Here is an 18,187-nt window from a genome sequence, read left to right as displayed (position 1 = left end):
ATCTGGAAATTGGCACAGGTACATATTTCCAGATTTTATCCAGAAATCCAAGTAATTTTTCCAGCTAAAATGGGGCTGCTTCGAGCAATTCAACGCCATAAGCTGCTGTCTTTCTCTATCGCAGCTGCATCCGGTGTAGCAATTTATACTCAAACGAGAAGAAAAGACTGGAGTTCTGTTGGTACAGTAAGATTTGGACGTGCAATGTTTGGGGTAAGTATAGAAATAGTTGTACAATTGCAGGATAAATTGTTTTAAGATTTCCTTTACCTTCAAATACAACTCCATTTTTAGTGGGTTTTAAATATTGAAATTAGAACAAATATTCCCTGAATATGGCAATTATAATTACAATTATCCAGGTACAGAAAGTTAAATTTCTATAGAATCATTTTACAAGATAAAATGTTTGTGTTTTGAAAGACCTGTACGTGAAAGTAAAAGTATCATTTCAGTTTACATGCTTGCTGTGTGAAGCAGGGTGTAGTAAGAGCCTCGATCAGGGGCCCATGGACAAGGAGCAGTGCGGACCCTTTTAACATTCATTCCCCCTAATTTCGTTTTCGCTTTTGCTTGAGCCCCAGAACCTTCGCACCCGTAGACTTTGTCCAACCTGTCCACCCCCTTGCTACGCCTCTGGTGTTTAAAAGTGATCTTGTCATAAAAATTGAAGATGTTCTATATTGTGAAAAGAATTTGGAAATCAGATTATGCCAACGAGTCTGATACTTAAAGCCATTAAAACACAAACAATTATTTTAATTTTCAGGTTGCTGGAATAGTGGTAGACTATAAGAAAACCTTATTTCATGTTGATGACAGTACAGAACAATACAAAGAACTCAAATCACAGGTGAGAGTAGAATAAAATTCAAGCATTTATTTTCCTTATACATTGTAAATGGTATACATTGAAATGAAGAAGAAACCCCTTTGATTTTTAATGGTTCCAGTGTCTTACCTAGAAATTGAGTAAAAATTCCGGGGGGGGGGGGGGCACTCAACTTTGGAGGTGACGGTATGTGCCTGTCAATAAGCCCCCTCTTTTGAAGTCGACTATACCCGATGACCCCCTTTTTTAAAAGTCATACCCAATGAGCCCCCTTTTTTAAAGTTGCGGCTACCCAATGACTCCCTTTTTTTTTTTTTTCTACCCAATGACCCCCTTTTTCTAGATTTTCTAGAATAGCATCATCAAAATGACAAAAAAAATGCAGAAATGTTCAAATTTTGCTCAATTGTTTCAAAATTATGCCGAAACTTTCAAAATTTTGCTTCATTTTTTCAAAATTTTCTACCCTTTTTTTTGAGATTTTATACTCAATGACCCCTTTTTTCAAAATATTATACCCAATGACCCCCTTTTTAAAATTTTGTTTGTACCCAATGACCCCCTTTTTTAAAATAACGCTTTGTACCCGATAGGCCCCTACTTTGTGATGCTGGTAGGCACATACCCGTCACTTCTAAAGTTGAGTGCCCCCCGAAAAATTCCCTAACTTTGAGTCCAAAATCATTAACCAGGGTTTTTAAAGCACCCTACCGGAGAGCGGAGGCTCAATAAATTCAAATGTTGTGTGTGTCCTTCAGGAACTTGATACATTCTGAGCTCAATCAAACTTTGTCCACAGCTCTAATTAGAAATTGACATCTGACTTTTAGGCTTTTAAATTGATGAGCAGGGATGACTTGTTCATATCTGATCTGTAAATTACAATTTATGTTCAAAAATCTTCATTTATTTTCATATTTTGGAAGAGAGTACTTTAAATTTTGCCTATCTTTTGTTTTGTTTTGTTTTAATTCTTTTTTTTTTTTTTACTTGCCTTGATTATATTTTTAGGTTCATTGGCGATCAGCTGAAAAGTTACGTCAGATGTGCTGTAAAAATGGTGGTATATTTGTCAAAATTGGACAGTATCTGGGTTCATTAGACTATCTATTACCGGAAGAATATGTGAAAACCATGAAAGTATTACATAATGATGCTCCTAGGTCTCCGCTGGACTCCATCAGGAGAGTAGTGGAGGAAGATCTGGGATGTAAGGTAGGTATTTCCTTTTTTTCTTGGTGCTTTATCAATCAAATTTAACATTTTAAGTCTTGATCAAATTTAACATTTTAAGTTCTTGTTCTTGTTCTTGTTTGAATACTGGCCAACACTCCTGAAGGAGTCAAACGGCCAGTCTTTTTTAAAAGACTTAAAAGACTTAAAAGTCTTAAAAGACTTAAAATGTTAAATTTGTCTTAAAAGACAAAGTAAAAGCAAATATATGTGTTACCAGTAAATTAGCATTCTCTGATGATTGGAAATAATGTGTGCACTCATCTGCAATGCAGAAATATGATTGGAAAGTACAAATTGTTGTTGTAGAAGCAAATTACTGATCAATGTACAAAATACAAATATGTTTCAGACGTAACTTTGGATCCTGTTACTATGTAATACAGACTCCAAATAGGATGCATGACGACCTTGCAAACATTATATGATGATTACTTCAATTGTTTGAATATGTTTATTTTCAATAACCATTATTGCTTCTGCTTTGTTTGTTTCATTAAACTTTATTTACATGCATTTTTTACTCACAATTACAGGTGGAGGATGTGTTCCAAGAGTTTTCATGTGAGCCTATTGGTACAGCATCCTTAGCACAAGTCCATAAGGCATCACTCAAAGATGGCACTCAAGTAGCTGTCAAGGTCCAGCATCCTCAAGTCAAAGCTTACTCAGATGTGGACATGAAAACAGTAGATGTGAGTAAAAACAATTTACTACATATTGGAGAGTAAAATAAAGGGCAGTTTATTTTTATTGGATTATCAGAGAAACTGTAAAACAGGCAATATGTTTTTCAAATCCAAAATGAATTTTATAATTCATTTGAAGGTTATACACATTATGAAAAAACATGCTATGGCTTTTTTGTTTATATATAAGTATACTATGAGTACTACCAAAGATTGAAAGTTATAACATGTTGGTAAGGAAATTGCATTGCATAATTTGTATTGGCAAAAATGCATAGTATAATTTGTATTGTAGTGCAATGCAATCATTATATTTCAAAAATACATCTAATTCTTTTATAGTCCCATTTCACTTTACACAAAGCACTATATTTCTTCCACAAACATTGAGTATGGTATTGCAGTAATTTCCTGGAGATGATTTCCTCCTAAAGCATATTCACTGGTTCTCAAATTCATGATTAAAGAAATGTGCTCTTTGGAATCACTATGTTAATTCTTGCCTGGAAATAACAAAAAGGTTATGGTATGTAAGGTTATGGTTTTTCAGGTTTTTCTCACCAGTTTCAGTTTTTTAGAGTGAAACTGAACGGCTTCTGTGCCTAAAGTTTTCATTTACAGCAGCATTATATGAGGCTTAATGAAAGTTTAACAAGATGTGTTTCTTTAATTTACAGTTTCTTTTGCATGCAGTAGCTTGGGTGTTTCCTGAATTTGAATTCTTATGGCTAAGTGAGGAAATGAAGAAAAAATTACCGGTAGAGCTTGATTTCATCCAAGAAGGACATAATGCGGAAAAGATTGCAAGACTACTTGGACATTTCAAATTCCTTAAGGTATGAAAGATTATATTGGTATTAATAATGTGGTTGATTTTAAGATATTTCTTATTAAAATGTATGTGTTTTGTTGGCACTACTGCCACATTATCGTTGGGCCAGGTTCGTTCAGTAAAACACTCGAAACAGTCATACCTAAAACCCAAAATTATACTAGCCATTGTGACTGAATCATTGTTAGTGATCAAATACTTTGATTCGAACCCGAGACCCCTCGCATGCCAAGCACTAGACCCTCCCTCGGGTTCATGGAGAACGACTGGTAATGTAGATTATACAACATTAAATAAACCCGATACATGGACCCTTCCAATGTGTAGGCAAGTTGCCTTCCAGCTCCCAGCATTTTGTGGGAGTTCACTTTTACCGATCCTGGGTCAGATGAGTTTTCTATATATCACGTCCGTGGTCTCATTGTCTTGCCGTTTGTGTAAGCAGCTACTTAGTCTGACCAATCAATGTAGATCTCAGCAAGCAAGGCGATATTTGAAATAGGTTTTCATTGATGTTATGTGCCTACCATATTTGATTGACAATGAGGCGGGGCTATCATAATTGACGCCACAGTCACGTTACATAGCTTGATAATTATTTGGAAGGGAGTTTACTATCAAAGCGGAACAGTCTGGGTTTAGGAGAGCTATTATAAAAAAAATAAACAAGTTGGTCTGTAGATTAATTGAGTTTTCGTCAACACGCAGTGCTCTAGGAGCACTATAACTTTGTTGTCATTTATCATTAGGGCTTAGTGGTGTGTTGTTTTAATCTTTGGAATGAAGGAGAAGGTGGTTTTAGCTCATATTATTTACCCACAGATGGAACCCAGACTGTGGGACAGTCTATCCAAGCACTAGGTCACCAACACTTAGCCACGGGTCTTCCGCTGTCTAAGCCAACGAAAGCATGCCTATATATCACTTAGGGTGATCGAATCATCACATCCTGTGGGATGCATGCACACACACTGAAGTTGTTTGTAGTACTCAGGCCAGTTAAGGTTAATTAAGCTCCTATGGAGTTTCGATAGTGGTTACTTAACCCTAACGCCCAAAGGGCTTTTTTGGTGACTGGAAGGGAAAGAAGAGAGGAATAAAGAAAGAAAACAAACAAAGAAGTTGTTTGCCCTGGATGGGATTTGAACATGAGACCCTTTGCATGCCAAGCACTAGGTTGCCGACACTTAGACTGCGCTGCATTCCTTTTTTTTTTGATAAACAATTCATACGTTTCCATGCATGAAACCATTTAAAATCTATGATGAAACACATCACATCTCCAGTGACTGCCCTGCCCAGAGAAAAAAAGGACTGCGGTAGTTGGATATGACCTGTGTGACCCACCATATCTTAACACATAGACTCAACCTCTTTCATCTCCAATCTGAGATGAATGTTAATGAAGTAAAAAATCAATGTGGGTGGTAAATCTTAACCAATAACAGATAGGCAAGCATACATGTTTATGCATTAGCCCAACCCACTGTGTTCACTGAACCCAACCCACGTGGGGTAGCTCTATCTGGGTCAGGTAAACTTTTACAGTTGACAGCTTAGTCAAGCGTATACATTGGACCTTGTGCAAATAATACGCGCCCGGGAATACGCGCTGGACGGCTATTCAAACGGCTTAATTGGTAAAAACCACAGGATATGTGCATAAACAGCCAAGACTGTATTTTTAATGAGGTAACATCATACCCACTATAGAGTGCATAGTTCATTGTATATTCGAAATACAGTAGACCAGTTTTCTCATGGATATCTGAGCTGTTGAATCAGAACAGGAATGATGAGTTTTCCAGTTCAGAGAGATTAATTTAGGGAATAATAAATTAAACTGGTCTACTACAGTAGACTAGCCGACACTTAGCTATGGGTCTTACGCTGTCTAGGTCAACGAAAGCATGCCTATATATCACTTAGGGTGATCGAATCATCACATCCTGTGGGATGCATGCACACGCAGTGAAGTTTTTTGTAGTACTCAGGCCAGTTAGGGTTTATTAAGCCTATATGGAGTTTCGATAGTGGTTACTTAACCCTAACGCCCGAAGGGCTTTTTGGCGACTGGAAGGGAAAGAAGAGAGGAATAAAGAGAGAAAACGAACAAAGAAGTTGTTTGCTCTGGATGGGATTTGAACCTGAGACCCCTTGCATGCCAAGCACTAGGTCACCAACACTTAGCCACGGGTCTTACGCTGTCTAGGTCAACGAAAGCATGTCTATATATCACTTAGGGTGATAGAATCATCACATCCTGTGGGATGCATGCACACACTGAAGTTGTTTGTAGTTAATAAAACTTGTCTTTCAATCACAGGTACCTAAAGTCTATTGGAATCATTCCTCAGCTAGGGTACTCATCATGGAGTACTGTGAAGGTGGGTTTGTAGAGGATAAAGCATACATGAAGAAACATGGCATTAATGTAAACAAGGTAAGAAACGACTAGTATATTTGATAAGATTCCATGATGTTAATTATTATTTAGTTAGCTATAAGTGATAGGAGATGAAAAGCCTTAAAACCATATTATAACATTCGCCGAGGAGAATGCCCTCAAATTTTTCTCTCTGGTTTTTACACGATTGTAATGTACTCTAGTCAATAAAGATACTCTGCAAAAATCAAGACTTTAGGTGCTGTAGTTTTGTCAAAATCCGAGATTTTGAATAAAACGCTGGAACCGTCGTTTTATTATTACAATGGAAATATTAGTCGAACAAGTATGCACAGTACGCACAGTCGTTTACGGTGTGCGGGATATACACACCCAGAGGATCATACCGTATTACAACCGCAGGAGTAACATGCATGGGCGCTATTAGTAAAGTCCAATTTTCTATGGTTTACCTCACTTGTTCGGCTCAAAATTAAAAGGGGACATATCTGACAGTAAAAGTTAACATTTTATGGAAAATAAATGCTAATCTATTTTTACAGAAATGTTATAATATGGCTTTAAGTGTTTGTGAGGAGGAAAAAAGGCAAGTTGAAAGAGAGAGAAATGAGGAATAGATGACTACTTTTAAGTGTAATATTGGGTCCTCTTGAAAAGAACAGAACCTCTATACCCCTGAGATATTTCATACAATAACCAAACCTTGAGTGGTGGTTTTGGGGAAGGACCCTGTGCCTTCACTGTGATTGGCTCAGGCAGAGGCACCCTGTAAGTTGGATTTTGATTAGTCCATCAGGTTTATGGTTAAGCTATCTGATCATTTCCTGTAGAGTAGGCCCAATATTACATATAGAAGTGGCGGTCTTTTCTGTTGGTATTGGTAACTACATTGGTCCCGATGAGTTTGATGGTTAAAAAGTTAGATGGATAAATGTATCTATTAATTGACCATAACCTATCTATTTGTACTTGTGCAGATAACACAGGCACTAGGTGAACTATACAGTGAGATGATCTTTGTACATGGATTTGTACATTGTGACCCACATCCAGGCAATATACTCATTAGGAAGACTGACAAACAGGAGATGGAGATGATACTACTTGATCATGGACTCTATCAGGTAATGCACAAGCTGCAGATGGGGTGATCTGTGGTCAGTAGGGTGGGGCAAAAAACGCTTTTTTTCTCGGATCGACTTAGAACTCTCGGATTTTACTGGGGTACATACTAGTATTGTGCTAAAATATCAGTAAGATCGGAGCATGTTTCGCCCAGGCAGTGGATTTTCACAAAATCCCTAGTTATTTGCTATTTCTTACTGAATAACTCTATATAGAGAAATCAGTAGAAACAACCTGGGGGAAGTAGGTATTGATATGACATCATAGCCAATATTAAACAATTTGGGTATATGTTTAGACCCTCCAGAACATCACCAAATAGCAAACAGTCTCCAATTGGTTACCATTATTTTTTGCTAAAGACATGTATTTAGTTAAATATTGATGATATTTGAGTTGCTAAATTAAGGGGTAGGGGTAGCATTATGCAGCATTTCCCTAGTTCTACTGAGTCAAATTTCACAATCTTGTTGCGTAGATATGAACTGCAAAAGTACACACAATACATGAGATTTAGAGCAGCTCTGACTTGACCAGAGGTTAAAGGGTCATGTGACGCCTGATTTGTAGTAATTTTCAAGGCCGTGTTACCTTTTGACCTCTGGACAAAACATGGATAGCCGAAAATCATATATCATTTATTTTTGGCAATGCTGCAGGTCATATCTATGCAATAGTACCACCGTACATTTGGAAAATTTGACTGAGTAGAACTGGGGAAATGCTCCATAATGCTACCCCTACCCCTTAATGTATCAACTCAAATATCATTAATAATTAACTTACATAGGTGTCTTTAGCAAAAATAATGGTAAACAATTGGAGACTGCTTGGTATTTGGTGATGCTCTAGAGGGTCCAAACAAACTACCCAAAGTGTTTAATATTGGTTAGGATGGCATCTGAATGCCTACTTTTCCCACATTGTTTCTACTGATTTCTCTAGATATAGAGTTATACAGTAAGAAATAGCAAATAAGTAGGGATTTTGTGAAAATCTACTGCCTGGGTGAAACATGCTTTGATCTTCCTGATATTTCAGCACAATACTAGTATGTACCCCAGTAAAATTCTCAGAGAGTTCCAAGTCGATCCGAGAAAAAAAGTGTTTTTCGCCCCACCCTAGTGGTCAGTCATGTCAGAGTTGGTCATGATTTGATGTGGTGCCAGCGACGGTTTTACTGTTAATAATGTGTGAGGTCTGCTATTTTGTCAGGCTCGCACATGCACAGTTTGTCGTCTGCTCCCACCAAGACGACAGACTTTATATTTATGTAGCGCCTTTGCCAAAAAGTTGCAAAGCACTATGAAAAGAGATGAACAGAAATTTAACATTTATAAGCAAGAAAAAGAACAACTTGTTGAAACAAATATGTCTTGAGAAGGGACATAACATTTAGAAAGCATTTTCAAAAACTTAATTCAAAACATTCTAACATACATTTTTAAATATGTTGGTGTAGTGTTTTTTCATATAAAACATTTTAAAATATTTTCATGACCTTCATATAACCACATTTGCAAAACATTTGTGTATTTGCTGGGTTACAATTGCCCTGTCTGCTCACTCTATACTGTGCAGGTAATGGAATCCTGATAATATCATCTTTTTATTTGATACTAATACTTCATCTTCCGCCATTTTCTTGCTCAGACCCTTACAGATGAATTCCGGTGGAACTACTCACATCTATGGTTAGCCCTCATAAGAGCAGATTTGGACAATATTAAACAGTATGGCCAAGCATTAGGAGCTGGTGAATTGTATCCATTATTTGCTTGTATGCTCACAGCTAGATCATGGAATTCAGTTACGACAGGAATTGACAAAGTGACACCAAATCAAGCTGAGGTGAGTGAACTTTTTTTTGCTTAAAAATATGTCATGTCCAGCAAACTACCAGTTAAGCTGTTTTCATAATTGTGGGGCATGGTGGTTTAGCGGTATAGGTTCTGACTCATAATCAGAAGGTTGTGGGTTCGAGCCATGGTGTTGCCATCATGTTGTGCCATTAGACCTATATTGTGTCTCTCACTACCCAGGTGTATAACCGACTTATGCTGGGAAGGTGAACAGACTCGTTGCGTAGATGAGTCTGGCGCAAATTCGCTTCGAAGAGAGATGGGCACTCCGGCTTGTTAAATACAGGCATGAACCTGTACTACATAATTGTACAGAGTCATTTACAGTGCATCATGTGTGAGGTTTGATCATGTGTGATTATATGTGATGAGATCAAGTAAAATGAGGCAGATGTCGGGATTATTGATTTTGAGATATAGGCAACAATAGTATTCAACTTCCTTTATATTTTATTGTTCTGAGCAGCACTAAAATGACCATATCTCTGGAATCATAAGTCTAATTATGACAGGGATTTTAGCACAATAAAGCTTTGAGAATGGCTCATGTAATGAAATGGAAAAGTGAATTATGATTTTGATCGTCATTGGACCATTTAGCTTGATTGCATCACATATTGGAGTTTTTGACATTTTACACATACGTTAGGATTTCTAATGAGCTTGGTTCCAAAGGCAAGCACACATACTTGAGTACTGCGCCCTTGGCCACAAACTCTGAATAATTATAAAAATGTAAAAAATACTGGTTCAACATTTTCAATTGGCAACTTACTGCTTGATGTTTTTACTTTTTTTTCACATTTGAAATGATTACTGCAGGTAAATACATGCTTTTGCATACTAATTTTTAATATTACATCTGGGTGTTTTTTTTCAGGACCAAGAAATCCAGGAATCTGTTGGAAACTACCTACCAGAAATCTCCAGTATCCTCAACAAAGTTCCCAGACAGATGCTTCTGCTATTTAAAACCAATGATCTCTTACGCGGTATAGAGTTTGCATTAGATAGCCGCAAGAGTGCTAGCTCATTCATCAACATGTCCAGGTGCTGTGTAAGAGCTGTGGCCGATCAAGACTTATCTAGATGTACAAGTTGGATAAGTAGGACCAGAGTACATCTATATAAGCATTTAAGACTTGTGGGTATTAGTGCTTATCAACTATATGTGCAGATTTCAAATATGAGTTTTATGCAACACATCATAAGATTATTTAGTACAGCTCCTGTTAAACAAGTATCTGTTGTAGGATTATGATGTTGGCTTACATGTCTAGATTAGCACATTGTCACTGGGCGGGAAAAACCTCATATGTACTTTTGGCCCTTGAACATGGATAAAGGCTTGTAGGTGTAGACTTTTTATTGAAGAGGTTGCTTCATCCATGTTCAAGGGCCAAAAGTACATGCAGGAAACACCTCATATTTACTTTTGGCCCTTGAAAATGGATAAAGCCTTGTAGGTGTAGACTTTATATTGAATGGTTTGCTTCATCCATGTTCAAGGGCCAAAAGTACATATGCGGTTTTTCCCCACCCAGTGACGACATGTACAATTATGGTACCAAACAGTCACATATTATATATCCTTTACATCATAGTGTAATTATTTAGCATCAAGACTTTGTGTCTTGTATTTGATTCTGAGGAATAATTTTGGAATTCGCAATGCATTATCATAAATATATAATAACCCTAAACCTAAATCTAATCTTGCACAGGGTAAACCAAAATTATGCAGATTCTGCAAAATTTAATAGAAATTCAACAATTCATTGGCAATTGAAAATCATATAATATATCTGCTATTTACATGGAAGCTCACAGCAAAGATACAAAAGACCAGCAGTTGCAGGAATGCTTGGATCAAAGATACAAAATACATGTACCATGAAACTATTCCAATGTATCTCAATCAGAACTATACTTGTTTCACCTTAAGTTTGGTAGGTATGTGTGTCGCTGGTTGCAGTATGGAATGGCATGCGTCAACCTAATCCTGCAGAGTGTATTCATACAAGGGTGTACTCAAACTTTTTTGGCCACTAGCCAGTCGGGCAGGTAACTCAGAAAAGTTACCAGCCTGACAGAAATGTTGCCACCTGACATTTGCCAGAGTTAGAGTTATAAAGCACAAGTTACACAAAAAAAAATATAACGTACTCTGACAGTTTTGCAGATGTCTGTGATTTCCTCGAGGCGACAGAGTGACAGAGAAGTGCGGATGTCACATCCCAGAGTTAGCTCGGGCAGCTCAGCTCAGGGTTGCGATATTACCAGTTTACGATCCTCAATTTATTACCTGCTAGGCAAGCGGGTACTTTGAAAATTTACCTGCCTGACAGCAAAGTCACCCGCCCTTGGCGTTCGGGTAGGTGTTAAAGTATATCCCTGCATACACATACACATACAGTGGATGTATGTCAGCATGCTTGTGGCGTAAATGAGTAAAATCACTGGTGTTATTTCCAAGCTCAAGGTGAAGTGTAGGAGTGCAAGAACTACATGTATATGGCATCAGCAGCAGGGCTGTAGCGTAACCCCATGAGAACTACCTGCAGATTGGCCAAAAAGAAGTTTTCATTATCAATTGGCCCAATCAGCAACATTGTTAGAATAATTTCACCACGCAAAAAAATTGGGGTGAATTATTCTGATTGGTGATTAAAGTGAAGATATCATGTAATTGACCAATCAGAGGCAATGTTAGATCGACAGGTAGTGCTCAGGAGGTTAACACCCACCCACTCTCATACCTGTGACAGGTTACCAATCTGACAGATAGCAATGGGCTATATCCCAGTTGAAATCCTTATACCCCCTTATGGAAGATATGACCTCACAGGGAGTGTGAATTTCAAATGGGGTTACCTGAATGGGTGACTCCATTTGAAATTCACACTCCATGTGTGGGAGATTAAGGTCATGTCTTCCATGGGGGTGTATGGATTTCAATTTTTCAACTAGAATAGCCCAATATGAGATCAGTTTGGATAATATAAATATAGAAATTGTAACTTGTAAATGTCATGTTTGACTTAAAAACCATTACTTTGAGCAATTTTAAATTAATGCATTTTTAGTGTGTGTGAACAAAGGATTTTATATTGTACAGAGAAATATTTTTATCATGAACAAGAATATATATCTGAATGTGTATGTAGGTTCATTATGTTCCACTATTATAGTACTGAACTCATGTATTTCACTGGTACTTCCACTACAACTTCTTCAACATTTGCAGCCGTTTTTTCACAACTTCTTTGTATAATCTAAAAACTTCATATTTTGTTTTGCCAGATGAAACATGGCTCAATTCTAATGGGTGATTCAGTTGAAATCCATACACCCCTATGGAAGAAAAGACCCTAATCTTCCACACAGAGAGTGTGAATTTCAAATGGGGTTACCTGAACGAGTGGCTCCATTTTAAAATTCACACCCTTGTGTGTGAGATTAAGGTTATGTCAAAAATAATGTCTTCCATAGGGGGTGTATGGGTTTCATCTGAAATAGCCAAATTGAATCCTAATTCAACTAAATTGGAAATAATTCCATATCAATTTGTAGAGAAAAAATACCTTTTTGTATATTATAACAGTCACAGACCTGCCAATTGTCCCTCCTTTTGAGGGACTGTCCCTCATTTGGGGTTTTCCAAAGTGAAAAAGAGGGACAGTTCTGCTTTCTGAAAATTTCAGTGATGGCAAATATAAATGTAAGAACAGCAGAAAATGATGCAAATTTCACTTTAAAATTTTGCTATGGCATTCTCTTTAGTCTATTGTGATAAATTTAGACCTGCAAATCCTTCCCTGAATTATGAACGTATTGCACACCTCAAGTCTTTGAATTTGTTGGTACCTAGTTTATGTTATGTATATACAAGGTTTTGGCCTCAATGTCCATCTTTTTGACTTTGGTAGGTTGGCAGGTCTGCAGTCATCCCGAAATGCAAAGTCTATGCATTCCAAGTTGTGGCAAAGGCGCTTCATATTTTAATCTATAATCATCAATTAAAAGAGTGAAATTATGAGTAATATTTTGGCCTTTCTACATGATTTTGAATGCTTAGTCTTGTGCAATAAATGTGTTTTGGTCATCAGGGCCGGATTTACCTTTTTGGGGGCCCTTGGCCAGGCCAAAATTTGGAGGCCCCCAAACGCACCGTGAGGAAGGTATGTGCACTCAAGTGGCTAAGTTTTTAGACTTAAAAAAGGACATATGTGCGAGATGCGCGCTAAAAAATTTCGATTAAAGACTATTTTAGCCCAAATTGAAGCCAAATTTTGCTATATAATAGGCCTTTGCGCACAAAGCGCGCAAAATTTTGCAATTTTTGTATCCTATATTGGCTAAAATGGAAGATGCACACTACACAGGGCAATTTTGGGGGCCCTGGGCCCGGGCCCATCTGGCCCTATGGTAAATCCGGCCCTGTTGGTCATTTCCCTCTCAAAATTGATTAAATATGTAATTTTAGCTTTTAATTTTCGTGAATGCAATGCATGCATTGAGCATTCTTGGATAGAAAATAAAAAATACACTTGTACAGAGTGCAATATTCTTTTTGCAGCTGATGCTAAAAATAGCCAAAATAAATCAATATTATCTTAATTAATTGACCAATTAAATGACAAGAATCTTTGTATAAGCAATATAAAAAGTAACAATATCCATACAAATAATATCTAGTGTTGCATCTCAGCTTCAGAACTGGAATTGTATAATGAAAAAAACTATTGTTTAAAAAGAAAATTAAATGCAAAGATTTTATCCTGTGATGTGAATTGTCAATCAAAAAGATCAATTATTGTAAAAATTGTAAACTGTCAAATAAAGTATCATTTTATGATAATTTTACTTATGTGTGTTAAGTTATCTGTTAGTGTTATGCTCAATGGCAAATAATAATCTGCACAAAATATAACTCGAACAAATCAAAACTGGATCAAAAACAACAATATGCCAAATATATTCATGAAATTTGAAAATCTAGACATTTTAGACGGCATCTTCCTGTAAGAAACTATTGTTGTTAGGGTTTTATCTTCTTCGTTTGTTTCCTTATTGAGTCCAAAAATGGGTTATTCCTTCATGTAATTTTACACGAAATTAGGGTTAAGGTTAGGGTTAGGATTAGGGTTATGATTAGGATTAGGCAGGGCTGTCAACTTTTTGGAATTGCTTGGCGTGAGACAGATATCGTGCGGGATTTGCCGACTCAATGTTCATTTTGTACCATGATTATTTGAGCCACGGTAGCTCGAGAATAAGTGAAAAGCGGGGGGTGTAGGAGCAACAAATTATTCATGACGATGCGTGAGATTTTACTCATTTTCCAGCTTTTTGCGTGAGCTTTACTACCTTGGCGTGAGATTATACTACCTTGGCGTGAGACCGTGAGAAAGTGACCCAATGCGTGAGACTCACGGCCAATGCGTGAGAGTTGACAGCCCTGGATTAGGGTTAGGATTAGGGTTAGAGTTAGGATTAGCTTACACGAAATAATTACATGAAGGATCGACCCGAAAATGATTCACATCCTCTTATATGATTCCAACACGCACTTCCAGGAGTTGCATAGTCTCACTGCCTGGTTGACCCTTTGTTTTCACAATGCACTAAACCATTTTTCACCCAATGTGGCAGTGATGTCAATGCATTGCGACAGCTGTTTAGCACATTTGCGAAGTTTAAGGTGTGTGGTGCCCCCAACTCCTTCTTGCCCCCTCCCATGGGATTTTTCTCTATCACTCCTTTTGCAATCTTACCCCTTGAAAGTTATCTTTCCTCCTTCAATCCTAGCTCTAATAAGAAAAGGCTCCCATTATTATTGAAGTGTTTCCCATTTGTGATGCGATCAAGCAAAATCAGTCGGAACTCGGATATATTGATTTTGAGATATAGCCAAACAAAGGAACTATTTCGTTTTATTTCCTCTTGTTTTGAAATCTCTTTAATTGCTCATATCTTTGGAACTGGTTGTTCAATTTTCAATGTAGTTTTCTACTTTCCTATAAACTGAAAATTTAATATTTCCGAGTTCCGACTGATTTTGCTTGATTGTATCACATATGATTACACCAATACAGGGCTGGATTTAACCACAGGGCATGGTGAGCCCTGGCCTCCATGGCTACTAAAATATTGAGAAGAAACAAAATAATAATTTAAAAAACTTAATTGACAAAAAAGGAACAGGAAGTTGGAAAGATTTGCTGTCCTAATATTGTCCCATTTTAGCATTAAAATTGCATTTGTCTAAGTAAAGTCATTTTGAGGATACTCTAGCAACATGAAGCAAGAGTTTTGGAAAAACTTAGCTTACAGTGGTGGTGGTGGGGTGTAACATGAAGAGCCAAGGGTCCAATCATGTTGCCCTACCCAGGGCCCAGCAATTTAAATCGAGCCGAGCGGGGGGGACTTGAGTTCACCTACCCACATACCATGGGCTGTTGTACATATAAATAAATCATTTGAGATATTTTTTCATTCCAGAAAAATACAGCACTCATTTTTTTGGATTAAAATAATATCCTGTTTGCATAGTTAAATCCTAATCCTTTAATTCTAACTGGCAATGAAAGTCAAATTTTAATATTTGGTCATTTTGAGGAATATTAAGGGCCAAAAATATGCACTTAGAGCATTTTTCGTGTGCTGTGGCAATCAAGCCTAAAGACTTAGCCAAAGGCTAATTTCAAGTTATGGATTTATATTTCTGAAAAACACATTTTCTAATCATCTTTTTTTTAAACCATGATGATTATCAAAAGTAATTATTAAAAATATGAAAATTATGAAAATCTAAATTTTCAATTCTTAGAATTGTGCCATTTTGTGACTGGACCTACAATTGTAAGAAAACATGCAAAATTGCATGATTTGGGCCATTTTCCCTCAAATTGGAAAAATATTAAGGACTTTTATTGCCAGTTAAAAAGTTTAAAAGCAGGGTCATTTAGTGTTTCATTTCAAGACAAAACAAGATATCATAATTTCAACAAATTAGTGATGTAGGCCTATTCTTCTGGAATCAGGAGTAGCCTAGTTGTTGTGGAAGTTTTCGTTTTTTTGTACATACATTTGTTTTCTTTTATGCAGGGTAAAACGAAATTATTTCAAAAAGTTTCGGACCTTCCATAATCAAAATCTCATACCATGCAAGTTCCTGCCCTGGTTCCTCCAAAGTTTTAGTTGTACAGCGCCATCGTCTCCTTTTTGCCAGCTGATCTCTTTACATCTCTTACACAAACGTAACAATTACCGCTTTGTGCGTGGAATTCAAGCGCCTGCTCTAATGCTGGAGATGAGATAGTTGGCCAAAACCAAAACACGGAATTCGGAAAATGGCCGACAAGTACGATTTTCCGTTGCACGAAAGTGTATTTTATGATGATATACGAAGGTTATCAGCATTATTAAGGACACACGATGTTGCCCAAAAGGATGTCCACGGTAAGATAAATTTTGGTAGCTCAATGTTTTATTGATGCGAAGATACAGAGCATGCAATGAGAGTTTGAATGGTTGCATTCTATTTATCATGATTATACATAGATACAGACTTTAAGGTACATATTTCGAGGTGCATAACAGACACAAAATTTGTGTCATAACAAACACCAAATTGGTGTCGATGACCTGACATGCATGCATTCTTTTGTGATGGTCTTTCAATTTGTGCCGAGTGTCCTTGGCAGTCTTGACTATGCTTCAGTGGTCATGAAAGGATTCAATAGATAACCTCTGCCCCACTAATCCCCAGCTATTGTCTGAAATTGCACCTCGGAAGATATATTATAACAACTCAGTCCCTCAAATGATAGTCATATAACGACCAAAAGATAAATGACTGACTATCATTGAGGACTGAGTTCCGCAGTCTAGATTATACATACGTACATGTACTGTACATCATAAAAATGTTTGTAAATAAAGTCTTGCAACTGCAAAGACTTCATTCTTTGTCGTGACATCAATCATAAATAAATAATGATATGAAGATACGTACTGCTGAGTTATAGTTTATAGAAGTCTAGTGCAGGGATATATACGTTGATTTTTCATTTTTTATTTCTGTCGGTCGGACATCCGGGCTATCTCTAGTCTCGGGCCCAAACTGCATGTGGCTACGGTTTGTTGTGAACAACAGAAACCGGCTGTGAAGGAGGCTACATAGCGATGTTGCTGGAGTGACCCTCAATTTCGGAGAAAACGACACTCGACCATTGAATTTAATTTTAAGTTTGTCAGTATATAAACGGTAAATCAAGTAAGTTTCTTCCACTCTGAAGACTTAGAAACGGTTGTTTGATTCCACTGACTATTTGCGATCGAAATTTACATAACACCAATGACAGAAATCATCAACAAAAATCGAATGTTTTCACTCGACCGTGAGTCGCATCATCAACCGGAAGTGACGTGGCACGGACCGACAGAATATGGATCCATAGTCTATAGGTGACCCCGGAGTGACGTCACAACTTGCACAAGCCGTTGACCTCCGTTGACAACAAATCCGATCCAGAAGTCAAATTTGTAGTTTTCTGTGGTTTGTCCCTTTTCAAATCGGCCAAAATACTACCATTTCTATAACTTCTCGACATGGGGCCTCCAGCCAACAACAAAAATAAAGACTCTCCTCTACATGTTCATGTGTTCAGCTTCACATAAAATGCAATTTTTGCCAAGTATTTAACCTTTATTTTACCGAAATCGGCCGAGAAATTTGCTCGATTCGAGTTCAAAACAGAACGTAAACAACCGAATGAGCTCTGCTACAAGTAGTCGCTCAGCTGCACGATCTATTGTGGGTTGAAAAGCGTAAGTGTAGCCGACTGTAGCGTCATGTAAAATAAGTATCCGGATGACCGGGGTGACCTATAGATCAACAATATCAACGTACAATTATAGGCAGTGACAGTGTTCGAAATCATATGTCCTTTCGCATTGGTTTTGCACCCCAAAATTATCAGTTCAGTGTTGCGACCCGGGGTGTTGCAATTAATACAACATTAAAAGTGTGGTGCTAATAAATAAGCCCTTTCCCAATTTCGGAAAATTGCAACTGCGCATGCTCAGACATCGTCACACAGTTCTTTGAAGAGAGATAAACACGAGGAGGCTGCAGTGCGTTTGCATTGGCAATGCCAATGGTGGCGAACTTTTTACTTCCTTCAAAAACATATTTTTGTA

General features: G+C 37.3%; 2 protein-coding genes across 2 annotated transcripts in view; both read left to right on the top strand.

Moving 5' to 3' along the window:
• The first annotated feature begins 17 nt into the window (after positions 1 to 17).
• On the top strand, positions 18 to 13,819 carry LOC140153706 (aarF domain-containing protein kinase 1-like). Its single transcript, XM_072176529.1, has 9 exons — positions 18 to 213; positions 770 to 853; positions 1,844 to 2,047; positions 2,602 to 2,760; positions 3,432 to 3,590; positions 5,913 to 6,029; positions 6,971 to 7,117; positions 8,772 to 8,969; positions 9,861 to 13,819. The coding sequence occupies exons 1-9, from the start codon at positions 70 to 72 to the stop codon at positions 10,239 to 10,241; spliced, it is 1,593 nt and encodes a 530-aa protein (XP_072032630.1). The 5' UTR covers positions 18 to 69; the 3' UTR covers positions 10,242 to 13,819.
• A 2,473-nt stretch (positions 13,820 to 16,292) lies between these two features.
• Positions 16,293 to 18,187, top strand: part of LOC140153704 (ankyrin repeat domain-containing protein 13C-like) — a 69,927-nt gene continuing 68,032 nt past the window's right edge. Inside the window, exon 1 of the mRNA XM_072176528.1 lies at positions 16,293 to 16,444. Coding sequence (XP_072032629.1) covers positions 16,336 to 16,444 — 109 coding nt within the window. The 5' untranslated portion in view covers positions 16,293 to 16,335. The remainder of the gene's footprint in view (positions 16,445 to 18,187) is intronic.

This window comes from Amphiura filiformis, chromosome 5, assembly GCF_039555335.1.
Source record: "Amphiura filiformis chromosome 5, Afil_fr2py, whole genome shotgun sequence".
NCBI lineage: Eukaryota > Metazoa > Echinodermata > Ophiuroidea > Amphilepidida > Amphiuridae > Amphiura > Amphiura filiformis.
The sequence above is the reverse complement of the archived record's forward strand: the minus strand, read 5'-3'. Positions and strand labels throughout refer to the sequence as shown.

Bases quoted from the DNA above. Each gene is read 5' to 3' on its own strand.
- LOC140153706 (XM_072176529.1), top strand. From the start codon at position 70: ATGGGGCTGCTTCGAGCAATTCAACGCCATAAGCTGCTGTCTTTCTCT. The intron at 214-769 runs GTAAGTATAGAA...TTTAATTTTCAG, and splicing joins TTGGACGTGCAATGTTTGGG to GTTGCTGGAATAGTGGTAGA. The intron at 8,970-9,860 runs GTGAGTGAACTT...GTTTTTTTTCAG, and splicing joins TGACACCAAATCAAGCTGAG to GACCAAGAAATCCAGGAATC.